General features: G+C 41.2%; 1 protein-coding gene across 6 annotated transcripts in view; it reads right to left on the reverse strand.

Moving 5' to 3' along the window:
- The window catches only part of dnajc13 (DnaJ heat shock protein family (Hsp40) member C13), a 33,223-nt gene that overhangs the window by 3,908 nt on the left and 2,047 nt on the right, over positions 1 to 27,268 (reverse strand). Inside the window, exons 2-53 of one of the 6 annotated variants that reach the window (XM_008294617.1) lie at positions 26,269 to 26,349; positions 20,441 to 20,516; positions 19,683 to 19,832; positions 19,164 to 19,205; positions 18,830 to 19,030; positions 18,488 to 18,694; positions 17,245 to 17,340; positions 16,915 to 17,006; positions 16,526 to 16,692; positions 14,652 to 14,731; positions 14,387 to 14,556; positions 14,256 to 14,288; positions 13,439 to 13,538; positions 13,208 to 13,315; positions 12,903 to 13,058; positions 12,677 to 12,733; positions 12,459 to 12,580; positions 12,257 to 12,332; positions 11,969 to 12,064; positions 11,727 to 11,867; positions 10,708 to 10,722; positions 9,724 to 9,806; positions 9,331 to 9,484; positions 9,008 to 9,111; positions 8,753 to 8,912; positions 8,598 to 8,660; positions 8,063 to 8,164; positions 7,859 to 7,963; positions 7,321 to 7,523; positions 7,077 to 7,161; positions 6,787 to 6,941; positions 6,407 to 6,452; positions 6,155 to 6,309; positions 5,829 to 6,030; positions 5,601 to 5,716; positions 5,369 to 5,447; positions 5,145 to 5,280; positions 4,805 to 4,989; positions 4,637 to 4,711; positions 4,410 to 4,529; positions 2,849 to 3,244; positions 2,638 to 2,751; positions 2,302 to 2,418; positions 1,949 to 2,126; positions 1,766 to 1,857; positions 1,578 to 1,677; positions 1,387 to 1,461; positions 1,169 to 1,281; positions 857 to 1,026; positions 710 to 752; positions 445 to 618; positions 160 to 339 (exon numbers count right to left, since the gene is read on the reverse strand). In XM_008294617.1, coding sequence (XP_008292839.1) covers positions 160 to 339; positions 445 to 618; positions 710 to 752; positions 857 to 1,026; positions 1,169 to 1,281; positions 1,387 to 1,461; positions 1,578 to 1,677; positions 1,766 to 1,857; positions 1,949 to 2,126; positions 2,302 to 2,418; positions 2,638 to 2,751; positions 2,849 to 3,244; positions 4,410 to 4,529; positions 4,637 to 4,711; positions 4,805 to 4,989; positions 5,145 to 5,280; positions 5,369 to 5,447; positions 5,601 to 5,716; positions 5,829 to 6,030; positions 6,155 to 6,309; positions 6,407 to 6,452; positions 6,787 to 6,941; positions 7,077 to 7,161; positions 7,321 to 7,523; positions 7,859 to 7,963; positions 8,063 to 8,164; positions 8,598 to 8,660; positions 8,753 to 8,912; positions 9,008 to 9,111; positions 9,331 to 9,484; positions 9,724 to 9,806; positions 10,708 to 10,722; positions 11,727 to 11,867; positions 11,969 to 12,064; positions 12,257 to 12,332; positions 12,459 to 12,580; positions 12,677 to 12,733; positions 12,903 to 13,058; positions 13,208 to 13,315; positions 13,439 to 13,538; positions 14,256 to 14,288; positions 14,387 to 14,556; positions 14,652 to 14,731; positions 16,526 to 16,692; positions 16,915 to 17,006; positions 17,245 to 17,340; positions 18,488 to 18,694; positions 18,830 to 19,030; positions 19,164 to 19,205; positions 19,683 to 19,832; positions 20,441 to 20,516; positions 26,269 to 26,336 — 6,333 coding nt within the window. In that variant the 5' untranslated portion in view covers positions 26,337 to 26,349. Of the gene's footprint in view, positions 1 to 159; positions 340 to 444; positions 619 to 709; positions 753 to 856; positions 1,027 to 1,168; positions 1,282 to 1,386; positions 1,462 to 1,577; positions 1,678 to 1,765; positions 1,858 to 1,948; positions 2,127 to 2,301; positions 2,419 to 2,637; positions 2,752 to 2,848; positions 3,245 to 4,409; positions 4,530 to 4,636; positions 4,712 to 4,804; positions 4,990 to 5,144; positions 5,281 to 5,368; positions 5,448 to 5,600; positions 5,717 to 5,828; positions 6,031 to 6,154; positions 6,310 to 6,406; positions 6,453 to 6,786; positions 6,942 to 7,076; positions 7,162 to 7,320; positions 7,524 to 7,858; positions 7,964 to 8,062; positions 8,165 to 8,597; positions 8,661 to 8,752; positions 8,913 to 9,007; positions 9,112 to 9,330; positions 9,485 to 9,723; positions 9,807 to 10,707; positions 10,726 to 11,726; positions 11,868 to 11,968; positions 12,065 to 12,256; positions 12,333 to 12,458; positions 12,581 to 12,676; positions 12,734 to 12,902; positions 13,059 to 13,207; positions 13,316 to 13,438; positions 13,539 to 14,255; positions 14,289 to 14,386; positions 14,557 to 14,651; positions 14,732 to 16,525; positions 16,693 to 16,914; positions 17,007 to 17,244; positions 17,341 to 18,487; positions 18,695 to 18,829; positions 19,031 to 19,163; positions 19,206 to 19,682; positions 19,833 to 20,440; positions 20,517 to 26,268; positions 26,350 to 27,268 lie in introns of all 6 variants that reach the window. The other 5 variants (XM_008294616.1, XM_008294620.1, XM_008294619.1 and 2 more) reach the window with 5 other exon arrangements.

The following is a 27,268-nucleotide window of genomic DNA, read 5'->3' on the forward strand; positions in this document are numbered from 1 at the left end:
TAAAAACATTCCTTTCAAATCTGCTGGCAGATGATGGAGTTCAGAGGGTTAAGTCCTCGGCTTTCCATAATCTGGTCTTGACATAAGCCGAAGTCTAAGAAACACAACTATAGGAAGTTCTAACACTGTATGAGTAAATAAGACATGTTAGTTTCTTACCTCATTGTCTGACAGCACATGGATGAGGCGGATGGAGCTCTTGGGCACAGCGTTGTTCTTGTGGTTGAGTGCTGCCAGGATGCGAGGAAGGTGACCCAGAGGAGGAACCTGATCGGCCAGCTGGGTTTGTGTGCTGAACAGGCAAACTGCTGCTGTGGTGACTGTCTCCAAGGCCTCGCCCTGCAGGAGACCAGAGAGGTTGGTAAGAAGTCAAAGAAAACGAGATCATATGCTTTTCATTTCTTGGTACATTTAGCACATTTCTTTCTTAGCACGGCAGCTCACATTGGGGTTGTTCTTCTCCAGCAGCTCAGTCAGAGTTTCCAGGAGGGACACCAGAAACTCTCGCGGCTTACGAAGCACCCAGCCAGGCTGAGCGATAAAGATACGCAAGAAGACTCCACCAACTTCAAGCTCGCCCTGTCCGGCACCATAAGCCACTGTGAAGTCCTCTGGCAACTGAGCACACAGACCAGCAGTTTATTTTCACACTGAACAACATTTTGCACTCATACACTGATTTACAGCAGTGATCCATTTTCATACTTACTTTCCAGTTCACGTCAGGATTATCCTTCTGCTGTTTAAAGTGCCTGGAAGTGTAAAGTACATAATATTAAGCATCCCGTCACAATCCTCGACTGTTTCTGCCATCGAATGATTACAAAGCAAATCAAACTGAGCTCATGCCACATACTCAAGCATCATCTCCCGGACAGTAGTGGACACTTTTTCCCTTGAGTTGTCATTCCAGATGAGCTCAGGGTTTTCGTGCGTTCCCTCAAATATATGAACAGCTGCCTCGGCGTTGTCTCGCATGGCGTCCATGAATACTCCCGGGAGGAAACGCATCAATGTTAGACGCACCTAGACGCAGAGAGCAAAACATGAGGAGGGCAAGTGAGTAGAGAATATATGACAATGCCTGAGAAAGCGACTACAGGAGAGGAGAACGTTTTGTCCTTTTAAGGTTTCTATTTATATCCTATTTCTATCTATCCAGGCTGACCTTTGGCCCAACCAGCTTGTCTGAGGTCATTTTAGAGAAGAGCTCTGCAGTCTGTGTGCGGACTTGGGGGTGTGTGCAATTACAGAAGAGGTCCAGCAAATAGATCAGAGCACCTGAGGAAGAGAGAGAACAGCATTAGCATCGAAGCGCTCACAATTCAGATAAATATGGACAGTCCTATGAAAAAACTAAACTAAACAAAACTGAATTTCACCGACCTTTGGCCATAGCCTCTTTGACTATCTTTGTGTTGGAAGTCAGTGCGTGGAGGGTTTCCAGCACCATTTGCCTGCCTGAAGGACACAATAAAGTATTTTAGACTGAGAAGACAACACTGGAATAAATACAGAGAAAGAAGAAACACAAACAACATCATAGTGAGTTGATTTGTTTTTTTTTTGTGTCTTACTGGAGGGAAGTGAGTGCAGCAGTAACAGAAGGTTGGACAACACCAGGGACTCGGCAATGTTGCTCACACACTCTTGGTTTGATGTCACTGTATTCACAACCTGCGGAAAAACAATAACATGATTACAACGTAGAGAGGCGGAGACACACAGTAATTAGATATCAGGATCGAGAACCATTAGTCTCTACCTCCAAAACCAGCTGCTGCACTCTGCCCGCTCCATGAACCCGCAGCAAAGAGAAGAGCAGCTTGAAATGGCCGATGCACTCCGACTCTGAACCTGTAATGATGCACAGAGAGCTGTTTAGATAAAAATCAAGATGTCTCAATGAAAAATTGCATCCATCAGTGCCGTGAATGTCACATCTCACCAGGGTTGTTCTTGATAACATTCCTGAGAGCCTCTAAAGCCATCTCAGCGAAGCGAAGCCTCTCAGCATGCTGCTGGGACTCTACCTTGTTACTCTGACTCATGGCCAGCAGAGTGTGGAGGTACTGAGCCTGGGAGCCGACATAGTCCAGCAGACTGGCTGCAAATGCTTTGGGATACTAAAAACACAGACGGTGAAATGAATTATTATTAAACTACAAAATATTCCAGGCTATTTTACACTGAATGTGATATACACATTTTTAGAACCTCACATTTGACATTAAAAGCAACAGTGTTCTTTAAAAACTGTTTCATTTCATCTATCATGATCTGCTTTTGCGTTCTACTCGCCTCCAGTGGGAAAGTTGGTTGCTCGTTGTAGACTCGGACAAAAATCTCCCCCACGATCAGCTCCTTGCTGTGATCGCTGAACAAAAACTCGGCTCCAAAGCTTTTATCATTTTCTCCCTGTGAACAAACCGCAGAGTTGCATGAATAACTGCACATTTGAATGACTCACTATCAGAAGGGGGGGTCAGGCAGCTTAAATGTCAACAACATTCAATTAAATCTCCAAACCTTGCATATAAAGCTTTTAAACAAATGCCAGGCCCGTTTTAAATATGTGTTAACCCATATGGGTCAGACCTCTAAATGAGTCTGAAAGCAGTTATGAGTCATTTTTACCCTTTTAATGTTTCCCTCCTGCTGACCCTCCAGGAACTCCAGCAGCTCGGCTCTGGTTCCGTTGTTCCAGATCAGGTAGGGATTCTCTGAGTTACTATTCAGCAGCTTCAAGACCTAAATGCACAACGGGGGATGTGGAGGTCAGTGTGGGGTTATGCATGGTGATGCTTTGCAGCATGCAGCACTCTCCTTTTCCACCTGTTCAACTAACCTCAGGGGGAGTTCCTGCTCCCAGTTTCCTTGAGATGTAAGGCGTCAGCATGGCAGCTAAGCTCTTGCGGATCGTTGGGTTCTCTGGAGGCGTGCCCTCTATGCCATTGGTCTCTGAAACGGGGTTGTTTCCATCTGGGGTGTGAGGTGTTTGGGCGTATCCTCCCAGGCGGCTGAGGGCTACCAGGCTGAGCTTGGCCAAGCTGTTAGCAACCTCCTGCTGGTTTGTTTCCTGACTGGCCTGCACGCCACTCTCCTCCAGAGTGTAGTCGTAGTTGAAGAGGTGGACGAGCAGGTGCCAAAGCACGCCGGCGTGGTACAGATGGGTCTGTAGGAAGAAATCCACTGCGAAGGAGCTGACACACTGAACTGCCAGGGTTGCAGTCTTTGGGAGACCCTGAGGGAGGCAAGGGAGAGGAAAATGAATCACTGCTGAGAAAAAAACTTTTTTGTAAATTGTAACTGCACTTTTCTCCACATTGTTTTTGCCAGGATGGATTTCAGTAAAATGTTATAATTCTGAATGGAAAGAAAGGATTGTTTCTTCCAAAAAAAAGACCGTATTTTCTGAAAAAGGCCAATTAGGACAGACATTTCTTGAAAAAAACACTTTTATGTGCTGTTTAGTAAAACAAAAAAAAGATGACGGAAACACAGATTTTTTTTGTGTGTGCGCTAACAATGCTGACGTAGAATTAAAACTGATAAAGCAACAGTTATGACTCATTGTTCTCATACCAAGATATCACCACTAATCTGACAATGACACAGAGATGGTGAGATATGCTAGACTGAAGTGCGATCATAAAGCTCAGAGACTCTTCCTGTTGCACACGCAGGGAGCCGTCAAAGTGTAAAACATGTAACAGTTAGGAGCAGTAACTGTCATGAGTCAGGATTCTGGGTGAATTCGCACAAACAGCATCTGAACCTATGTTAGACGTATTTTTTGCAGCAACTGGCAGGTACACATTTGCGATTTCACTCTGAACCTCAAACTGGAGCTGAGAGTAAACATCAGGCTGACTCAATCTTCAAGTGGAAGATCATAACAGGTGATGAGAGGTCTTTGCAGTGGAAGAGCCTGAAGTGTCCAGACCGGAGAGGGCGTATCGGATCAGGAGTGCACCAACACGTTTTTTTTTTTTTTACATTTAAGGGAGTCAGAGTGTCAACACAAAGTTCTAGTTTAACATCCTGAGGCATCTGAGGGAGCAAATTTGGTGCAAAAGTTCTGAACTGTGGCACTACGGCTTTTGGGCACTTCATCTGCTCACAGCTTGGTGATTACACATGGCATTTTCGGCCACAACGACATAGTTACTCCCCAAACCCAATATTTGGCTCACTGAGACTCTGCCCTCCATCTAGAAATTAAATTCAAGGTGCTGGGTTGCATTTTTGACACAATGGAGGCGATTTAACAGGCATTGCAGATGGTGCTTGACAGTCTTTTTGACTGGACCTGGTCCAGAGCACCTTTGAGAATTTAACTTCTCTCTTTCTTAATAAACGGACAACAACACAATGAGAAGAATCAAGTAAACACAGAAGACCCTCACCTTTCCATAGTACAAGATGTGACAGAGGTCCCGGATGATATTGGGCAACTCGATGATCTTTTCCCTGCATTCTTCAAACTGGGCCGCTACACTGTAGCACTTACAGATGTGCCCGCACACCTGTGACACAGTGTTGAAAAAGAGTTAAAGAAACCCTTACAAGCAGTAGAACACTTTCTAGAGATAAACTTGACTACATGTGAGTGCAGTGCTTTGTGATCATTTACCTGCACAGCCATGTCTTCAGGCTTGCTAGACGCAGTTAATACAGCGACACACCGAGAGAGAGCCTCCAACAATACCTGAGAAGATATCAATTGATCTTTTGTTCAATCACAGCTCCCCACATGCCACAGTATAACTGTCCACATCAGGGCTTGTTAAAATGTTCATACCTCAATGCCGTTCTCGCGGCGCAGCTCCTCTGCATTAAGAGCTGAGCAGTTTACTGTGTGGAACGCGAGTTCAGCAGCAGCCGGGAGGAGAGGGGAGGTTTTGGAGAAAAGCTGCCCATCCTCCGTCTCCATTGTAATCGTTTTGATGAGCATGGGGTAACCGGCGTATTTGTAAGGTTCCAGTTCTGTGGAAGCGGTCAAAGCAACAGCAGCATTAGCTGAATGTCTTCGATATAAAATGTCTCATTTTCATTCAAATTCATTTGAGTGTAATAATTTCAAAATGCAGGTAGAAGAAATACCAAAAATCTAAGGAAAGAGAGTTCATCCATGTGCACACCTTGTTTATGTCGGTTGAACAGTATGCTCTGGGCTTTAAGGATGAGAATGATGTTTTCTGGATCAGGGCCGTCCAGGATTCGGGCAGATTTTGTGCAGAGGAACTCGTAAGCTTTGTTAACTTTCTCAAACATGTCCTGAAGGAGACAAAAAAATGCTGAAATCATGTTCACAGTAGCTCTATTTTATTTACTATTTTATTGCAGTAATGTTGATAATACGTACCCTTCCCTCTGGGTTTTTGTCAGGATGGTACTTCTGTGCCAGTCTGAAGTAGGCTTTCCTGATTTTACTCTCTTCATGCCTAAAGACAAAAAACAAAAACACACATTCAATGGCAGTGAATTGAAGAGACAGAGATTGTTGTATATATAAATGGCCCAAGTTACTGTTAGTGAGTTTAATACGTAGAGAAAGTTGATTGTATGTTGTGTATTATTTCTTTGCAGACACTCACTGGCCCTGTCCTTTGGGGAGGTTGAGGACTTCGTAGGCGTCGTCCACAGACATCGAGGGAGGTTTCTTCTCCACTTCCCTCTTCCAGGCTTCAAGAGTGTCTTTCAGCAGCTTTACCTACAAGGATAATGGTAGCAGTGAATCGTGATATCTAAAGACACCTTTCTTAGAAAATAGAAGCAGAACATCAAAAGGAACAGTATAACAAGACAAAAAAGAGAAGACATACAGCATCTCTAATTGGCCAGTCAGGGAAGCGTGTGGTGTCACAGAGATGTCTGAGGTAGTAGATGTTGCAGAAGAGCTCATTGTCGAGCTGAGGGAAGCTGATCACGGGGATGGGGCAGTATTGGTAGAGGGCCCGCGTGTTGCTCTGCAGCCTGGGGCTGAAATCAGCTACATGGGCTGCAATCTTCTCAATCATCATCCGCCTGAATCAGAGAGTTCAAAAAGAAACTGTTCAAATCCCTACAAACCAGACACTGGCTTTCACTGCTGCACTTCTAAATATCTCTACATTGTCTTTAATTATACATCACAGACACCACTTCCCACCTCATCTCACTGCTCCAAATGGCCTCAGGTGTGTCAAACTCTCCAAGGAATATTTCAGAGAAGCGCTCAGCCTCGTAGTTCTCCAGATAGCACACCATGGCCTCGGGCAACACCGGTCCAAGAACACTGCGCTGCACTATATCCTGACCCTTAGCCTGTGAAGACAACAGAACAGCCCAATGTCATTCTCAAAAAGACACAGAATTCATGGGATTCAAAACGGAAAAGAACCACGTCTGAAATAAACTTCACCTCCTCTGATTTGAAGGCCTGCTTCAGATGACAGTACTTCAGGAACCTACAGAAAAAACAGGAATGTCACAGATGTCAGTATCAGTTCTGCACACACACCCTGTTCTATGATCTTTACTGGCTGCCATGTGTAAAATATTCCTCTGTGTTGACTCTATGTGTAATATTATTCTTCTAATTTTCAACGGTATCAACAGTTTAGAAACTCATTAACAATGCATGAAATGTGACTGAAATATTGCATATACTTATTTTTTCAACAGGGTGATGTTAAATTGTCAGTCATCAGTGTCTAAAGTGAATCTTACTGTTCCTTAAAATTCACTGGAGAAAGTTTCTAGTGTTGTACAAAATGTCAGTTGCCTATAAAGCGTTTTCACCTTGCGACAGGAAGCACGTTGGAGCCGGTGTACATCATGATGAAGAAGAAGACTCCAGTTAAGTAGAGGCGCTGCAGGTTGGGGTTGTCCTGCATCACCAGGTGCAGAACGTTGGCAACCTTTTCCACCAGTATGGGGTCAAAAGTCAACAGCAGCTGAAAAGCACAAAGGAATACAATGAGAAACCATCAATGTGGCATTTAATTTTATTTAGCGATTCAGTGCGGTGTGATTTTGTGCTATGACTCAACTTTAAGGACATGAACGTCAGAGTGAAAATGTACAATTACCTGGACAATGTGTGGGAGACAGGCATTGTCGGTGATCATCCTCTTGATCTTCGGTAAAGGACGAATAATGGCATTATCTTGGTCCCTGAGTAAAAAGTATATACAATAATTTACTGTTCCAAACAAACTTTAAAAAGTTAGATTTACAGAACAATAAAATTCACAAAAGAAGGCTCGAAAAACGGGCAAAATTTTCTGTACATCAGCACACGCAAACAAAACAGACATTTTCTGTAGTTCCCACCTGCTGGGGTAATAGGAGCACATGGTGATGAGCATGTTAAGGATTAGTGTAGCCAGGTCCGACTCATTCATCACTGCCTGCCCTGTGGCCAGGAGGCACCACTTTAGTTGAGGAATGGCCTGTAGGGGGCGCCAACCATCCATCCCCTGAGCCCAGCAGCGTGTCTTCGCCGTCAGGACGCCTGTGCTCCAAAACTCCTGCATCTGGATGAGACAAAATGAAAACATAATTAAAGATAAATAGGGAAAGTTGCTGCAAAAATCTAGTAAAAAACAAAAGCACAACAAAGTTAATACAACAAATTTTCAAAAATGCCTCTTCTAAAAACCAAGAAACTATATTAAATTGTGATATGTACTCTATGACACCAATATAATATGGACATGACAACAACAAGATATCTGTTAAAGAGGTTCATCCATGTAAAGTGAATTTCTATTTAATTATATTTTGATAAGGTGCCATCAGCAGAGACAATATTTATCCCTATATCCAGATTTATTTTACAGAAGAAACCCTATATCGGACATTTTCATACCTCCTCATAACTGAAAGGTCCTCTTCTTTCCTTGTCAGCGTTACCGAAGTACCACTCTTTCTCGCTCTCCCTCTTCATGTCTGGTGCTGCCTCCAGCACGTTGCTCTGTGAGAATGCAGACATGATTTCCGTATTTTTACAAATGGGTCATTACTGAATTAAATCTTACCAAAAGTACTGCAACATCTAGTATTGCATTTTTACCTGTAACGGCACAGTAGCTCTGCTGGTATGCAGATGAGCCAAAGTAAGCAGGTCCACCAAGATACGAACTCCATTTGAATCCATCACCTCCTTCACATTTTTCTGCAGAACGAAAAAATAATTATTAAGCACAAAAACAACAACAAAAAGGAAATGTGAGTGAACCCCAAAACCTGCTGGCAGGTTTGAGAGACATGTTTTTGCCAAAATCACACCATTTATCCAACCTGGAACTGTGAAAACAGAGAAACCCCTCATATTTTCAGCTTTCTGACTAACTACTTATCTGTGACGTACAGTTGGGAAACCTATCCAAATCTAAGCTTTAATCATTATATTTTATCAAAATCAGTTCTCTGTACTTCTATTCATGATTCTACTGGTTTCATAAAGGTGCAGGACTTTGTAATTTAGTGAAAAACGAGCCAATAGTAAGCAAAAATGTGACAGGACCAGGACATACCTAGACATCGTTGAAAGGGTTAACATGTATTGCAAAAGGCCACCATTGTTTTCAGTTTGCTTTAAAGCTTACCTTGTTAAGAATGAGCTTGTTGAGGAAGAGGATGAGTCTGTCTCTTTCCAGCTTGTCTGTACACTGTAACCACGGAAGTAAAATTTACATTTCAGGATGAACTAACAGTGCCACAACTTTTTAAACCGTTGCAGTGACAGTTTGCCTGCACTTACCCGGTCCAGCATGCCCACAATGTATTTTGTGTCTGTGAAGGGACCGATCTCCTCGTAGCACTTCCCGTACACTATTGCAAGCGCCTGCAGGCACAGGCACTTCATCGTAACTTTGGGTGTAAGCAAAAAGCGATGGTAGAGTTCGTTGAAGAACTCATATCTAAAGAGGAGGAGAAGCATGAATCATCGTTTGGAATTTTGCTACTGAATAATGATGTTGCTGTAAGTGGTTTGGTGGTTGAACTGTGATCTTACGATCTCTTGATGGCACTCGATTCCTCATTTTCATCCTCTTCCAGCAGCAGACGCAGGTAGTAATCCCCAATCTTTATCTCATCTGAAAGGCACTCGTATCTCACCTGCAGAAAAGAACATGTAGAAGTACAGATTTAAATAACAGCACATAAATGTGTGTATAAGAACTAAACATGTATTCACAATATCCTGGTTTTACCTTATGTGCCACAGTTTTACAAGCCATCTGACTGATGATTTTGTTGTTGATTGTTTGACTACAGACTTGTGGTGAAAATAAAACGAGAGAAAGTAAAAGATCACGACTGGTACTGAGCACAAACCTCAAACTCCTGGTGGTTCCAGGAAATGACGGTGGCGCTGCCGAGCTCACGGTCCACATTGAAGGAACGCATTTCCCCCTCCAGAGCGTCCCGAAGCTCCTCCCTTGTTTTTAAGTTCCAGATGAGGTTGGAGCGGGCATGGTCCAGCTGGAATCTTAAAAAAAGTAGGACAGGAAAGTGGAATGAAAAATTGATGAAAAGACTTTTTTATGGATTGACAGTTGGTGATTCAGTTTTTGCAGAAGTTCTTGCACAATTCAGGTCAGTTTCATCATGAAGAAAGTGACCGGTCAGTATCACTCAAGCAAAAAAAACCCCCAAAAAACTGGATTCTGAGTAGGGCAGAAACAGGTTCTGCATCACAACTGTTGACATTCTGATAGAATTTTCTACCTGTAGTAGAAAAGCTCCCAGTTTGATTCAATCTTTATCCTCTGCCTTCTCTTTCTCAGGATGACGGGCTTTTGGTTTGGATTCTGAAATCAAATGACAAAGCAAAACTTTGAGGAGCCACTTCAAGGTACTCGAACTTACAGCGTTGGATCTTTATCTTTTTTCAGCTCATAGCAAGAGGAGAGTTGTGAAGTTAAATGGTGCCAACATGAGCAACACTTCAAGACAGACAAAAACATCAGAAATGAAATTAATGGCACTGGTGGAAAACAATGTCACAAACAGAGAATGGAGAAAGTGTGATGTGAGAAACAATGAGACAAACACCTGAAAACAGAAACTTTATGATACCAACACAGAAAAGACACAAAAACCAAAATGGGAACCCACAATTGTTCTTTAATTCTTTTGGCATGTGTACTCTTTACATACACTATGAGGCTATTTGTGCTTCTCAAAATATGAATAGACTTCTCTATTGATTCCTTCTGCAAAGAGGTTTTGCAACATAAACAGCTTTTCATTTTCGTGCCCAATTTTCTGCATCACCAAAAATGATGGTAAGGAACATAAAATACTGTGCAGAGGACAGCACAGAATCCTCTGCAAAGGTCCTTTTGTTAAAGGTAATCGTACGCCTGTCCTGGGCTAAATGTGGTCATTATTTATTAATGACTAAACACCACAGGTAGCATCTTCAAGCTACAAATATCCAGCTCAGATTGTGTTCTTCTCTGCATATGCCCTCTGATGACAAGAAGAGACATGATGTGTCTTTATTAGCAGCTATATAACAATTTTTGTATCTAGTTTAAGACTCATGGAAATCCCTTGTAGGCACTAATAGGTCACTTCCTGGCTGAATTGGAAAAAAAGAAAAGAAAAAAAACACCCAATACGTCACATGAAGGTGGAAAATGGTTTGGTCAAGAGAAAGAAAATGGAAAGAGAACAATATGGATCCCATTGGTCAGTCCTACTTACCAGGTTATTTCTGTCCTGCTGCATTGTTTGACAGCAGAGAAACCAGACAAGACACAGGGAGGGTGGGGCAGAGACAGACAGAGAGATTATTGTTCCTCGGATCAAACAGAGATGAATCGCAACAAAAGGGTCCTAGGTCACGTTACTACCAAAACACAAGCAGGCTAACATAAAAACGATCATTCTTTAGATTTAATAGTTGACAATCCACTACATTATTTTACCAAATTTTACCAAAACTACCAAAAAACAAACAGATGTGGAGCTTATGATAAAAACGCAAAAGGGTGGGGATATCCAGAGAAAGCAAGCCAATCAAAATACTCTGCCAGTGAGCAAAATTGTAAGCCAATAAAAAGTGTAGCCACAGAAAAAGAGCGTATAGGTGAAGTCAGTTTGGAGGTTATAGCTCTTTTTGAAAGGAGGATTGATTGAAGTTGCAGAAACACCAAAGAGCAGGCAGTAGTGACTCAAAGTAGTTGTTTTTTTCCAACCAACCTTAACCAACCCACACATTTTCTACAAGAATGACCCACACACGTTCAGTCTGAATCACCATGCATCCAAGCAGAGGTTTTTCTTCAGAAAAAGAGGCGACCCTTAAATTTTCACACTTAACACTTCTGCACCTCACCACGACAGACACTGGTGCACAGACACACCCGCCACTGAAAACTTTTGTCACACCAAAATAGAAAATGTCCCTTAAACACGCAAGTTCAAACTGCAAACAAGTAAGGCAAATGCTTTTAGAGAAATAATCAAAAGTGATTGCACCTTGACACAAACTGCAGTCTGGTTGCAGGCAGCGCCAGAGCTGACACCGCTTTTCATGCAAAACAACAGCAACAACTGAAAAGTGCGTTATTGAGTTTGCCTCTGGACGTTGCAGCGCTGAGAGAAGCAACAGTTAGAGGCACCTGAGCAGACAAAGTCAGCAGCAGTAGCAGTAGCTTGTTCGATAGAGAAAAGGTAAAACAGCTCAGAGGTCCCTTTATAAAAGAAAAAAAAAACCTCACCTCCTTCTGAGCTATGCCCATCTTATCTCTCCAGTGCATCAGCACCAGATCCGCTTTCTCCTTGGCAAACTTCTCCACCTCTTTGGCTGCTTTGCCGGCTATCCGCTGCCACTCCGGGACCTTGTTTCGATTTAGCTGGTCCTGTGGGAAGAATGAAAAACAGTTATAGATAGAAGACATTGTTTTTACTTATTCTACTCTGCAAAAAAAATGTACAGATGTGATGTGGTTTGTCCAGATACCGTGGCGATTTTCAAGTTGTCACGGATGTGCATTCTGTCCACGTCTTTCTCTGGGACGGGGTCAGGACTGTCCAGGTAAGCCAGCAAGCCTGTTGGCTACAAGCACAGAGAGGAACAAGACAAAGTGAAACAGGTAAAGACTTAAACAAATCGCCCCAGCTGCCAGGAAAAAAGCAAGGGCTTACATCGTTGAGTTCCTCTATCACCTTAATTACACTAACAGCTTCTGGCATGAGTATTGAACAGGCATCAAATATATGTCTGAGATCAGCAGATTTGGAAGCTTACCAGTATCCTCTTCAGGAGGTTCATGGCAACGGGGTTCTCTGCCGTCCACAGTCCCACCAGGTGACGACTCAGTTGCCTGACAAAACAAAAATCCGATATAAGCAGCTGTGTAGCGACTGAAGCTTGTTCTAAGAGTGAAGTATAAAAATGTGACTGGAGATAGTCTACTTTCTACATTATTGAGCATATTTATTGACTGGACCTGTTGGTAAGCATCCGCTGGTCTGCGCTGATGGTGAACAAAGACGTGTGCAGATGCCTCGGCAGAGCTCCTTCACTTAAAGCCAGCTCCTGCATCTTAGTGGCTATATCCTTGTCTCCCTCCTGGATTAAACAATTAAACAATTCATCATAAATCGTGAGCTGCAAGACACGATCAGTCATCATAAGGTGAAACAATTAACCCTCAGAAAGACTTACCTCAATAATGGCTTTCATCACCAAGCCTGCTCCCTTTACTATCGCCATGGAGGGATGCTACAGATGAGGAACACAACATTCAATACACACTCCCCTCCTGTATGAATCACTAATGCTGCTTTCATAGTCAAAGTGGAAATGCTGACACTAACAGAATCCATCAGTGGTATTTCTACTAAACATTCCGTTAGCCTTTAGCCATTTGCTTCTTAACTAACTGCCCCACCTGGAATAGTTTAAAAAGGGTTCGTCCATTAGAAGCAACCATCTCCAGCAGCATGTCAAACTGCTGCCCCTCTGTCGTTTCACTGTAGGGGGCGCAAAGGGCAAATGTTAAGAAGTCCAATAAGGAGCTGATGACCAAAGCTCCTGTTCCATGGTCCTGTGGGGGAAAAATAAAAATAAGAGATTAGAAAAACTAGTTTATGAAACTATACAAACTGATCTTTTTTGAACACGCAAGTTTCTAAATTTCCTAATTTGCCCGACGGCCGGCTACAACCAGCTCGCTGATGATAAAGAGACATGTACCACATTAGTGATGAATTTTTCAAGAAGGTTTTCCAGGAACTTCTTAGAGGACAGCAGAGAGGCCTTGTTCAGCTGCTCTTGCCTCAGGTCATAATCATCGTGCATCGGCTGGAGGGAAAGATGAAAGAAAAAGGCTCACCTGACAGCAATGAAGCTACCAATATATGAATTTATATATTCCCTGTGTCAGCATGTATTTAGTTGATATCTAGTTATTTGGGTGATACTTACACACATTAGGGCACAGAGCATGTCTATAGCAGCATGTGTCACACCATTGTTGTTCCTTTTTAAAGCTTTTACCGTCTTTACTCCCAACTTTTCCCTGAACCTAGAACACACAAACAGATTTGCAGATTTAAAGACACCGCTAAAGTGATCATGCGTTGGCAAAATTAAACATAAACAGCGATACAACAGAATTTAGGCCATACAAGTACTGTTAGAAAAAGCAGGTCTGGGGTTGGATACACAAAGAATTCATTGCTTTAGAAGTGCTTGTTGTTTCTTTTGTCTGTTAACTAAGTTGTAAATCATAAATGAGTTTATTGTGTATTTATAGTAAATTGGCGTATTGTGATTGAGCGAGGGAAACACCAAGCTACGCTAGCAATGAATCTTTCAGGAAAACCAATTCTGGCTCATTTGCTTCACAGGGAACAAGGAGTAAACGGTAAATACAGTTCCTCTCATACATCTCAGTGACCCTGAAAGACTACAAGGCTCGTGGATTTAACAGATATACAGATATGTAAAGAGCAGAATGACCAATGGGATAATGGGAGAGCGATGAGAGCACAAAAATGAGAGGATGAGATGCTGATAGTGGAGGGTCAAGACAAATTGGGGCAGACAGCTCGACTGAACAGAGCGAAGTGACATAACCTCTCTTCTGAAGTGCCTGTCTTAAAGCCTGAGATGAAAGCAGAACAAAGATAAAAGAAGAGAAGGCTGATAGACAGCTAAGAAAGACTCTGGAAAAAGATCAAGAAGGATATAAAATACAGACAGACAAAGGGCAGACTGAGATGTATGGATTCATATTTACGTTGCATCTGTGAGTCCAGACCCTTGACCAGACCTTGGAACGACAGAGCATGCCAGTTACCAGCAGCTCAGCAGAAGTATACTTTAAAGTAAAAGCAAGTAGATACAGCTGCACATGTACTGCGATCTTACTTAGGCAGCTGGGTGAAAGCCTGGAAGCCAGCCTTGGAGGCCACCAATCGTCGTATGGCCTGAAAATGGCTCTCCAGCTCGGCGTTAAGAGACGGCAGCTCAGCCTCTTGGGTTAACAGAGCCAGGATGGCGTTGTTGATGAGCTTTTCTTTGTTCTCAGAGAAAAGACCCTGAAGACAAAACGGAGACATCAAGAGGAATGAATATGGAGTCTGTTCAGGCAGACGGAAAGACATTAAATTGCACATAAACTGAACACACTCACATCTTGGGTTACTGCATGCAGCACTCCGCTGTAGGATATGTTGGCGTTGAATCTGAACACTGCGTCTGCAAAGTTTCCATCTAGCAAAAAGGAAGGAGGGATGGAACAATTTAACAAGAGATATCACCTGTGTTCACATTCAAGTTTTCTGTGAGTCTTCCTCCATGCTTTCATATGCATTGCTGTTTGTGCAGTCTTCTCCTGTAGCATGTGCTTTGTCCTCTTTGCCCTTACCCTCCCTGTACCATCTCTGCAGGAATTTCTAGCTCTAGAGCAGGGTGGGGGTAGATCTGTATTATATATGCTATTGTAAGGTGTTAAATTAGTCAGGCACATTTAATATTACTGCTGAATCTTAACCCTAATACCTAATTTGTCAGGTAAACTTCTATTTACAACAATTTGTAGGGTTTTCTAACATTCAAATTACTCATGTAAATAAATACTACTGTAAATTGCATCAGATAAGATGAAGACAGGATGAGGGAACATGCATAGTCATGCATAAAAGAATGTAATGCTGCATCAGCTGTTTCTTTTAGCTATATAAACACGCTCTGCAACAGTTACAGTCATTCCTTCCCTGTGCCACGATGGCGCTTGGAGAATTTTTCATTTTGTTTTCCCTTTTCCAACTTCTGATAACATCTCACATAAATATCTGAGAATGTCTGTAATAAATGTGCTCATCTTGAAGTATTTGGGTAGCACCTGTCAAATACTAGTAAGCTGTGCCTTAACTACTCATTTTGATAATATTTAGTTTGTATTTCTATTTGTGGTGCTAGTCATTCATTTTGACTTACGATTGCAAAAAAAAAGATTAAAAAAAAAAAATAATTTAATTCCTACATGATGCACTTTGTTTGTATGTAAGTGCAGTTCTACTAGTTCTGACACCCACACTGACAGATGAGTGAGAAGCTGGCTCTCACAGAGACATGATATTTAAAAAATGCAGAAAATCGTGTACATATTCTGACAATCGCAGTAAGGAAATACAGATAGTGTCGCACTGGCTTATACACACGCCAACTGCCGCAAATAGCTTGTTGTAATAACTAAACACAAAGAGCCATTCAAAGCAGGAATTGTTCAATAGTCAATTTTAGAAAGCTACAGATAAGTTGCAACATGACACCTTTATCTGATGTTGGAGAGGTGTGACAGAAGATGGTATTTGATGTTATCAGGTGACCCGACATGGCCTGTTAAAATGAAAAGGTCATATCGGCTCAGTGAGCTGCAGTTTGTACCTATTGTATTACAACCTAAAATAAACATACAAATAAACTAGATGGTTAGAAGAGTTTTTGAAGATTATCAAAATGCCTTAAAAACAGCAGTAAGTGTAAGCAAGTTTACTGCAGGGATTTAAAAAAATAAATATAAGTTTAGCTCTGTGAATTGAACAAAATGGCAATAACAACAGGCACAAACTGAAGCAAGCCAGAGTAGTAACTACTAGCATTAGCATGCTTATATTCCATGCTAACATTCTGATGTTTAGTAATATTATGTTTAAATTTTGCATGTAAACATGTAATTAATTGGTAATTGGCACTCAACAAAATGATTGACATTAGATACTTTGAAGTTTTGACAAAATGGCAGTGATGGATAGGCTAAGGATGCTAAGTGCTAAGTGATCATCAAAATAAATAGGATTCGTTCTCTGGAGATCATGAATGTCCTTAATAATCAGAGGTTTACTGATCCGATAGGTGCTGGACACAGATCACTGCAAAAAAATGCTACTTAATTAAGATATCACCATCAAAACCATCACAATTAAAAGCTAAAGCAGCTGAAACATGCAAAATAAAATCCAAATCAAGTGCATGAAGCTCATTAGATGAAGGGCTTTTACTCACTAGGAGGTGCTGCCAGGAATTTGAGATGCAAGCTCTCCACCTCCTCATCCACGGGCATGCTCAGTAAGCCCCATCTTTGCCCTCTCTGCGTGGGGGCCATCTTGACGCACACGTCCCTGTTCCCTGATGCTCGGACTCCATCGAGCAGGCTGGCTAACAGGGAGTCCCTGCGGACACATGTACAAACGGGAGTCAGCGAAATGCACTGCCAGTGATTAGTGGTGCTGGGCACTGATGCTGTGTGCACAAGGAGGTGAGGCTATGCAGCAAAAACAAACCCAATTTACTCATCTTGTAAATATAGCTAAAGAAATTACTACATAACATTTAACAAATCCACAAGCTGTAGTGTCAAAGGAATAAAGTGTGAGCGTTACGTGTGTGTGTACCTTTCTGTGGAGGAGTACTTTCTGATCTGACCTCTGATGAATTCAACTGTAAACACCTGAGGGTTGTCTACATCACAGATTAGAGCAAATACCTGAAGGGAGATGAGAGAGAGTGAAAAAAAACAGAGGCTGTGAGGGTTTTACTCATGTCAGAGACACTCAAGTGCTTCATCAAATGTGTTAACTCGCAGTGATGCAGCTCATACATAATGAAACAAAAACAGGCAGTTTAATTAACATTCACTCTCACAGGAGTACAACCAGATACAACATGGTTTTAACTGAGTGAATCATTTTAGCCTAAAATTTTTATGACTTCATGCTGCTCACCTCTCCAAAGGGTTTGATGGTGACTATGTTGTACGAAGCCGGGTCTCTCTCCACTAGACATGTCTCCGTCAGGGCCAGGATACGCTTAACAGGCTCCTTAAAAGACACAGAAACACACAGAGATCATATTACTGATACACATCATAATGATAGCAAAACTGAAAAAAGCATATACAGATGTTAGTTTTGCTGTGTTGCAATAATTTTAAAATTGTATCCTGGGTTTGATATCCGACTCTTAGAAACACAACTAAGCTCCATGGAGTAGTTAGACCTGGCAGTGCAATGTCAAGCTGCAAACATCAACTATCCCATCATCAGAGCAACTTAATTGAAATCATGTCAGTAACCAAGACATATCAAATCGGACTGTTTCTCAAGATTTTCATTGCACAAAATAACCCTATTAGAAATATGGGCACCAGATATTAGTCTCAACATAATCTAAATATAATATCGTATAACTTTAGAGAAGCATGCAGAGTTTCAGTGAAAAGCCAGAACAAGAAGAATATCTGACTTCTTGAAATACTACGCCATGCCCTTTAGAAAGCCAAATTTAGGGTAATGACTTCCAGATCCTGTAGATGTGAAAACAATGTCAAACCAAAGACTATTTCTAAAATTACAAATGAGGTTAAAACCAACAATTGGCAACTTGCAAGCCATAAATCTGCTGTATAAAAAAGTCTAAGATGTAAAATGAGCCAAATTCGGTCTAACTGTATTAGCACAAAATGGTATTTTTAAAAAAACATTCCATATTGCTATGCCAGAATTGCACCTATAGCACAACTAAAGGTATCAGCATAAAATAATATATATTTTAGGACATCCTAATGGGCAAAATGTTAAGATTTATACCATTTATCTCTGAAAAGCCTCTGTTGTATTAATATTCCTGTCTCTCCTCTTCTCCTATGAATCTCTACATTGTCAAAAAACAAATAAAAAGGCATAAAAATAAAATAATCTAGAAACCATCTGATATTTTAATGGCAAAACAGTACTGAAATTACTGAGGGTCCACATATATCCTGATAACTTTCAACGCAATCTGATGTTGTCCTTCTTCAGAAAAAGTGTCTCTTATTAAACATGAAAACAAAAATGCTGCATATTTTCTCGCAGACCCTTCAACAATCTGATAAGAGACTCCTGGCGAATCTTTGGATCCCACTTTGATTAATACTGCCATATAGCACTGACAAAAACAACAAAAGGTTTGGAGGAGTGTTCTGACCGGGTGTCGAGTAGTGATCTTCTGCACCACGAACTCGGCCAGAGAAGTGATGCTCTCGTCTGAGCTGTATTTCCCCAACCTGTCCGTCACGAAACCCTCAAAGGTCAGAGCCTCCTTCCTCAGCCGTAGCGTGATGCCGATGAAGTTCCCGGCATGCTCTATGGCGCTGCGGATGATGTCATCTCGATGCTCTGAGGCAAACAGATGCTGAGAGAAAGAGGCGATGAAAGAGGGGAAACAGGAGGGAACGAAAATCTTAATTTTGTTGATCCAACACACACCAAAACTACCTAGTATGTGCACAGACATAAACACAGATAAGCAACTTTTAGGAAAACATACCAGCCGGCTGAAGCCACCGTAAAGGATGCAAAATCCTCCCTGGTAATCAGAGACCTCGACGAAGCCCTCTACGTTCCGATAGTCATATGAACACACCACTCGGTTAGTGTGGGGGTCGATCTGGTCGATGCCGCCCGGCGTCACCTCTAAACTCACAGGCTTCCGTGTGTCGCTCCAATGATGCTTATAGCAATTGTAACGCTGTGAAAAATGTTGCATACATGTTGTAAGATGTTCAGCAATGGAAGACATGAAGTCAAGCTATCATCTTTCTTTTTAAACTTCATTTTCTTCTCTTTTTAACAAAAATAAATTAACAAATATGGGTACTTACCCTGCCAGTTATCTTTCCCTCTGAAAACTCTGTTCTGAATCTCTGCAGATAAGAACAAACAAGGAGACAAGCATAAGATAGTGAAAACTTACACAACTTGCTGCTGAACCATCTCAGAGTAACAAACATAAACACACTGTTTACAAGAATGCAAAATTACAAATGGTCCTATGGGGAAATACGTATCCCTGTTGCTGTTTTGAAACACTTCAAGCAAATGACCTGATTTCTTGACAACAACAAACTATATGCTGATTCACATTTACGATAAACACCCGCAGTGACTCAAACAAGTAGTGATTTGCCAGCACTGCACTCCTAAACAGTGCATAGCACACTAAATCGTATGTTTTTAAACACCACAGCACAATGTGGAGCCATGAGACAACTAGAAAGCAAGAACAAGCCACATCAGACACCGCATCTGAGATCTTTTCAGAGAAATATGTACATGCGGTTTATTTAGTCATTGTGAATGATGGCAGAGCAAACGGTGCAGCGGTGAGCATTTCTCCTCACCAGTGCTTCTGTGAGCAGCTCTGTCCGGTGCTCTGTTGAAAACTTGAGCGTTTCCGACTTCTTGCCGCTGCCTTTGCGGAATGTGAGGTTGAACTCTGTCCCCTGACCTTTTCCAACTGGACCGATACCACAGATGTCTCCATAAGGCCACTGGCAACACAGAAAGCAACAAAACAGAAAGAAACAGATTGTTATAGCCATGAAGACGTGTTTTGGGAACACGTTAAATCCCCCTGTCTACCATTTATAAGCAGCATACAAACACTTATTGAATTCTGTATCACACATTATAAGGTTAAAGAGTGGAGGCTTGTCTGTATATGCAAAGTTGACAATTATTGTGCAATAACTAACACTTAAAAATGTCCCCATAGCTGTGGACAAGTGTATTAAACCATTTGTTAAATGTTTAACCACTCTTAATAAATGCTAAATAGGGGTGTCAATACAAACAGTTGATTGTTTAATTTAGAATCAGGCTACTTACTAATTAGCCATTGACTAGAGGGCTAATGAAAGAAGTTTCAAGTCTAATTTTATCACTTATGACAGATTTCTTGTTCTAATCAGTATAAAGGCATGCTGCTGTGACATGTGCACTGCAGTCTACTGAGAGCTTATTTCCAGCTGAGCACAAGATGTTAAAAATACTGTGTTTTGCTTTTAGCGAAAAACAAAAACACAAAGCATTCCAAATGGATTTGGATCCCACTGAATGATGGCGGAGTTCCTCTACGACACGCTGCGTCCATACTGACCTGATTTGTTACTTCTAGCGTGGTGGGGTTGTAAGTGGTAATGCCATGCGTTCCCACTGAGAAGACTCTCTTGTACCTGGAACACAGAGATGGGGATGAGTCAGAACCGTGGCCTTCCCATCACCAACCACACATGGAAGCAACACCTCCAGCACCACAGGCAGTCGCATAACATTAGCAGCGAACGTGGGAAACGGGGTGAATGTGTGAATTTAAACATGTTGGATATAGACCCAGTTAATCTGACAACTTTGAACATCCTATCTTCCCATGTGCAAAGTATTCTGTATCTCATCATACAAGTCTGCCAGAGGGGAGGATGAGGTAAGAAGAGCAGGTTAATTTGTAACTCCATTGTAAGCCAATGCTGAGTCACAGACAAGTGACATCATTAGTTACTCAGTTACTTGATGATATCATCCACATTCGGGTTTAATGCGTTGGTTTCCAGGCAATTTTGTGAATCACTAATTAAGATCAGGCGCAAACAGTTTTACAGGAAGATCGTGCTAACTGGAAAGGCTCCGATGGCTAGAAATTGGAGTGAAGATGAATAACATGTAGCTTTAACTTTTGCTGCTATATCTCTCAGTGTAAATGTTTATTACTACATTGAGACGCTGCAGCTAAATATTTACCCATTACGCTCGGCCAATGATCAGAGAATCTGCTCGTTTCTCTACGCATTTCTGTTTAAATGAGAGGTCACAACTTTTTGTACGTGACCAGTTGTGTAATGAGTCAATCTCGGACACTGAAACAATTCATCGAAACAGTTCTGAGAGTGGAGCTTTCTCAAACAGTAGGAAGGAAGTGTGAAATTGTGTTGTGTCAGTCTCTCTGCATGTTACACTGAATGAATGTGTGTGTGCGCGCGCGTGGGTATAAGCACGCAGGCATGTCCTTGTGTGCTTCATCGCATTGTGGTTTGGCAACAGTTCCAGTTGGCATTTTTCCCCCCCCAATTCATAACATTCTGCCTCCCGTTTGATATGAAAATGGGTCATTTGAGGGTTCTAGTTACGTAAAAAGACAAGGACTGGTGAGGTTTTTAGATTGGGGAGAAGTTCGAGAAGTGTAAGCAGGGAGTGTGTTAAACCTAAAAGGTGTATTTAAACACGCATCTATGTACACGATGTTCTTTGAGCGCTCAATAGTTCTGTTAGCCTGCAACACTGAACATGCTGACTCAGCTCCTTTTCTTTCTTGCACATCCTCATTAGGCCTGGATAACCATTTAGGCAGCCAGTGCTATCAAAAAGTGGAGTAAAAGGAAGTAAAATTGCGAGGACACTTCCACATAATGTGTTTGCACATGTGTATGAATTACATGACTAACACAGACAGACAGGACGGGCAGCGGCCTGAGGCAAGGCCAGAGTAGAACATTAGGTCCAGGCGAATCCTGCAGTCAGTTTCCTCTCTTCTCTACAATTATATATATATTAAAAAAAGGTCATGTCCTTTTGGAGTACATTCCCCATTGCTTCTTTTTTCACTATTTTGTTATTTTGGGCCACAAATCCTGAGACCGTGACTCTACCTTGGTGTCAGAGTGCTGTCTGTCTACAAGTCTTGACCTTGGTGCTAAGTGGCTGGCTTAACTTGGGTGTCAGCACAAACCTAGTTAATTATTCATCCTCTGTGGACAGGCCTCTTTTTTTATTATTAAAGCTCTATCTTGGTACATAGGCCACTTCCAATTATCCCTAAACATATGTTTACAAGGCTAAAAATGAAAATTTCTCACATTTCATTTAATTTCTAAAACTCAGTAGATGCAGAGTTTGTGTTTGAACTGAGTATAGCATGAATATAAACTTAAGGATGATCATGAGTAAGAGTGACAAAAAAATGCTGCTAAAAAGAGATGATTTTCTGACTGAAGATCACCAATTACAGGATAACAAGAAATCCACCAAGTGTCTCTTGAGACAGCGCCATAATAAAAGTGATGCAGCGATAAGTAGTCTAGTGCTGGAGTTTTCTCTACAGATGGAGAAACCAAATGCTGTGATTATACTCCCTTGCAGATGCACACACAGGCAGCTGCAAGCACCATGGATGGGTAGTTGTTGTATATTATACTACTTCCTTATCGTCTTGGAGGGTGTGTTCCATACATGCGCAGTATCTCAGCATCTGCACTACTGCTACTGCCAAGCATGCACACTACTGCTTTTGTAGTTGTGGATGGCCACTGAGGGGTTAGCGCAGATGACGAACTAACAAACCCTTGAATTCCAAAAAATTTGTCCAACTTTGGCCAAAGACTCCTGCCAAAATACAGTAATACACGCATATAGGACGAAGGGATGAGTTGAATTTTGGAGAGTAAATGAGTGTATGTATTAGAATATGTAGAGATTCTAGGAATTTAGATATAATTACTAATGCGTTCCATGCATCTACAACAAACTACATATAATCATCGATCACTTATAACTCATTGTGGGGAGGCTGAGATTTACATTCATACACGGATATGAAACCAGCCTGCATGGGCCGAAACATGTTTAGGTAACCACCATAACAAAGTGCTCATAGCCTTTAAACTACTTGATATACTGTAATTACAGATGGTCAATTGTCATAAAAAGCTAGGAAAAAAAATTGATCATTTTTCTGGTATGTTTAGAAAATAGTCAGAAGCAATGTAATGATTATGTGCTTTACAGTGAATGGCTGAAACAGTGAAAGAAAGCACATGAGGAGAAAGGATCACACTGTAACACAAGCTTTAAAGGTACAGCTAAAACCACAGATATGGTCAGTGATAGTAACAGATTACTTTCCATACTGTACAGAATGTCTTCAAAGCTCTTCTCTCCACTTCTAAGGTTTCATAATGTATCGCATTAAGCAACTTCCCGTATCTGACTAAACCCGCTACACAACCGCCTCTCGTCTTTAAACAAAATGTGCTCCATTCCTCCCAAAGAAGACCGAGGTAAAGATCAGTTTCGCTAGATAAAAAGCTACAGTGGGACAACACAATATAATCCCCTGTACAAGACTAAACACAAACACTAGATTACAGCGATGCAATGAGTGGTAGAAAAACAGCTGGATGTGAATACCAGACCAACGACACAATGAAAGGAACCAATGAAAAGTACTTTACACAAAAGATAGTCATGAACTGGTATGCAAAAGAACAATTAAACATGTAATTAATAAAACTACAGCTCGAAGGTCTGCAGTAGCAAGAACTACTTATTATTTAAGTAAACAAGATGAGGAGTATGAAGGTATTCAAAGAAGATTCAAAGAAGACTGTGATTTGCATATCTGTGCTGTACTTGAAAGCAATAACCCTGAAATGTTAAAGAAAACTCAAAGAGAATCCATCTGTGAAATGTCCTGCATAAGGAACACAGACTCAAAATGAATCTAATATTTTCCGCAACTAAAGTCACAAGACTCAAATACAATCATGAGCACAGTGAGATTAAAAATTCTGTTGTCGCACTAAAGCAACATGAGAACAGTTAAGATTCGCTGTAATCTTAAGTGTGGTAGAAAAGTGTCTCAGACAGCCAGCACTGTTTGAAACAAGTGATAATCTTACCAAACAAACTGGAACAGTGGGAAACACTTGTTTTAGACACGCCAAAGGAAACCAGACAGAAAATAGGGGAAACTACAAAGCAACACCACATCATCATGTTTTTTTATATTTTCCTCCGAATCCCTGCAGAACTGATGACCGAGATTCTCCATGTCTACTGACCAATATGCCACACAGTCCGAACTACTAAAAAAGTCTGCCACAAATGTGTGTGAGCGTTTCAGTCAAACCTACAACTGGAAATAGAAGCCTAAAGTGTTTTGCATATATTTCAATGAATGGAAAACTGGCCTTTTTATCTTTGGAGTGAAATGTCCTTCACACAGATTTAATTCCTAAAGAAGCTGACATATTAAATGACGCTGTCAAACGTATTTAAAATTCACATAACAAAAGCACTTTGTATGCATAACCGTACTAATCACAGACAACTTTAATTATAGTTTGGGAACACGTTTTGTATTCACAGTGATGAGCTGTTTTCCTGTCTGTGGCACAGTTAATGTTAAAACTGAGATGATCCTGTGGCTACCTGAAGCTGTGTCCACTATTAATGACCGGGATTATTTAAATTATTAGAGAAAAATCTTTTTTCTTTGCCTGACAGGTATGTTTTGTTAGTTTGCCACTAGCAGCAAAATACTGGTGGGCTAAATTTATATAGGACTAATTTGGATTGGTATCAAATGAAGCACAATAAGATAATTACTTCTCATCATCTACTAACCACTGAAGAGAATACTAGCCCACAATATGTCCTTTTAAGCGCGATAAAATGGTTATTTCCTCATTTCTCTTTCTGTTGGCCTGTGAAAGCTCTGTAAAGTAGGTATTTCCTGTGAAACTGTTCAGCTCAGTCTTTGGCTGCAAGCATTAAAACACGTTTTTATGAATGTTTTCTACATTTTGTCTACAACTGTAGTCACACGTCACTGCTAAACCACAGAAATGCATTGCACAAGCACAACACAAAGTTTGGTTTTCATTTGTAGCAGCTCAGATCTTTTTTCATTATTGCCCACTCACTCAGCTTTTATTTCTTTCTGTCCTTTTCTCTCTCTTCAGAGATTCAGTAAAAATGGCTTTCAAATGCTTATATCAATAATTTAGGGTAGTGGGTAGTATATCGCCCACATTTGACCGAGCTCGGGAGGAGGGTAATGACATGTGCCGACTAACTCAGATAAACCGCCAATGGAGCTTTAAACTGCTTCGCTGTGTTGCGCCGACGTACATCAGCACTCGTTCCTGCCGGACACTTCAGGGAGCATTAGCAGGATGAACCTCTGATGATAGCATGTGCTCTGCAGCCCTGCTTAAGTTACCCAAGTCAATGCAGGCCTTAATGGGACAAAGACATTTAGAAAGCAAGTATTGGTAATGTGATCCCACTAGCTCACTGCTCAAACTGGAGCTTGTCCGTTGTGTTAGCTTTGAGAACCACCTACGTCCACATTAGGTATAGTTGCAGACCTTTAGAAGCCTATGTGTGTAATTCCTGCACTGACATAACTGATATACATTTGATGACTACATGAAAGACTTAGATGTATGTTTACACCATGTATACAGCATGTTGGCTTCAATCTGCTATAATATACGGTACCAAATGACATCTTCATTTTCATACGGTATGATAAAAAGGCCAATATGAGGAGAACTGTAAATACAGGCAGCCACAGACATACTTCCTTCCTCTTCCAATAAATCTTGAAAACAACACAAGTGAGTCGGAGAAAAAAATCTGTTAAATAGCAAGTTATACCAAATACACTCACAAACCTTGTATTTCTTATGAGGAACATTTGGATAAGGTTTGTCATCTTGTTCCCAGTCAAGATGTAATACAGTGTTTACAATTGCATTCCTCTGTTGTCTGCCACTCAAGTTAAAAAGCATATTAAAAAGAGAATATGCAAAAGGAACAATTATCTGTTGGGTAAAGCAGCTTTTCTTATTACTTTACTCCCCAGACAACAAATGAGTGACAGTACATGAGGGCTAGTTCTGGCCTGTGTTCCCTGGTATTGAACACATAATTGCTGACTGGTGACTGATGATAGTGGTTTGCAGACCTCCTATGCTTGTCTAAGATACAGAAGTGGACACAGTTGAAACACTGAGTCAGGATGATGAAGAGTTCACTTTAATACTCTCTTGTAAACTAATACAAAGAAGAAGTGAAATAGATGATGCCACAAGTACGGAAAGCCTATCGGTGGGGTTTAAAAAAAAAAAAAAAAGGTTGCGGTCTTACTTTCCCCTCCAGGAGTGTTTGGTTGTGTAGAAACAGGCCAGGTCTTTGTTTTCTTTGACGACATTCATCTTTTCACAGGACCTACAACACAGAAGAAAAGTTATTAGAACTTGAACAACAATGTAAGCAAGGACGCTTCGTTTTCAACACAGAAAAATGAATTAAAGATTTTGAATAAGTACTTCTAGACAAAGTGTTGCATTTTTAGTCACACTCTGAAGTTACCCAAAACTTGAACCCAGACCTTTACAAGTCATTACTAAATCAAAGTTATGTAACACGTATACCAATATACTGCGATGCACACTTCACACGGTCATTCAACATTTTTCAGCTCAGAGGGAGAGACTCCCACCAGACACTCCCTCAGCTTACAGGGTAAACAGCGATTATCTAACAACAGAGAGTGGCCCATCACTCCATGACCAACTGATTCTTCACTGTTATTACCTCACTGATAAGACATCAATATAGCCGGGAGCACATGACTTACAATTTATTATAACCCTGACTTTTTTACATCCTCACGCTGTCCTTCATGGTTGCATTTATGTAGGCTGACTTTGAAAAGTAGCACACTAAGGAATCACTGGGATACAACCTGCTCAGCACAAGCAGAGGGGAAGTAAACGTCTCCATTCCATGCTGATATTATACGCACAAAAAAACAGTATAACAGTGCACCAGCTGAGCATGTGTCAATATGGTCTGTTGTAAAGCCAGCGTGGATTATTGATCCTTTGCAGAGGAACAGAGGTTAGGTTATGTCTTCATTGTTGTCCAGATGCTAAATCTGAATAAAGAAGCCATTGAAAATGTAACTTCAGGCTACCTGCTGGATGGTTATATGTCATAGTTTCTGTCAGATTGTTTTAACCCAATGAAAGATGAAGGTGTCACAGACAAACCAGTCACTAGAACATAGTAGAGAAAAAGGAGGGAATAACTGCCTCTCTCCTATCTTAGTGCAGTAATTTGCTGGCGGCTGCACTGTGACAAG

Source organism: Stegastes partitus, unplaced genomic scaffold (genome assembly GCF_000690725.1).
Source record: "Stegastes partitus isolate 25-593 unplaced genomic scaffold, Stegastes_partitus-1.0.2 Scaffold980, whole genome shotgun sequence".
In the NCBI taxonomy this organism is placed as follows: Eukaryota; Metazoa; Chordata; class Actinopteri; family Pomacentridae; genus Stegastes; species Stegastes partitus.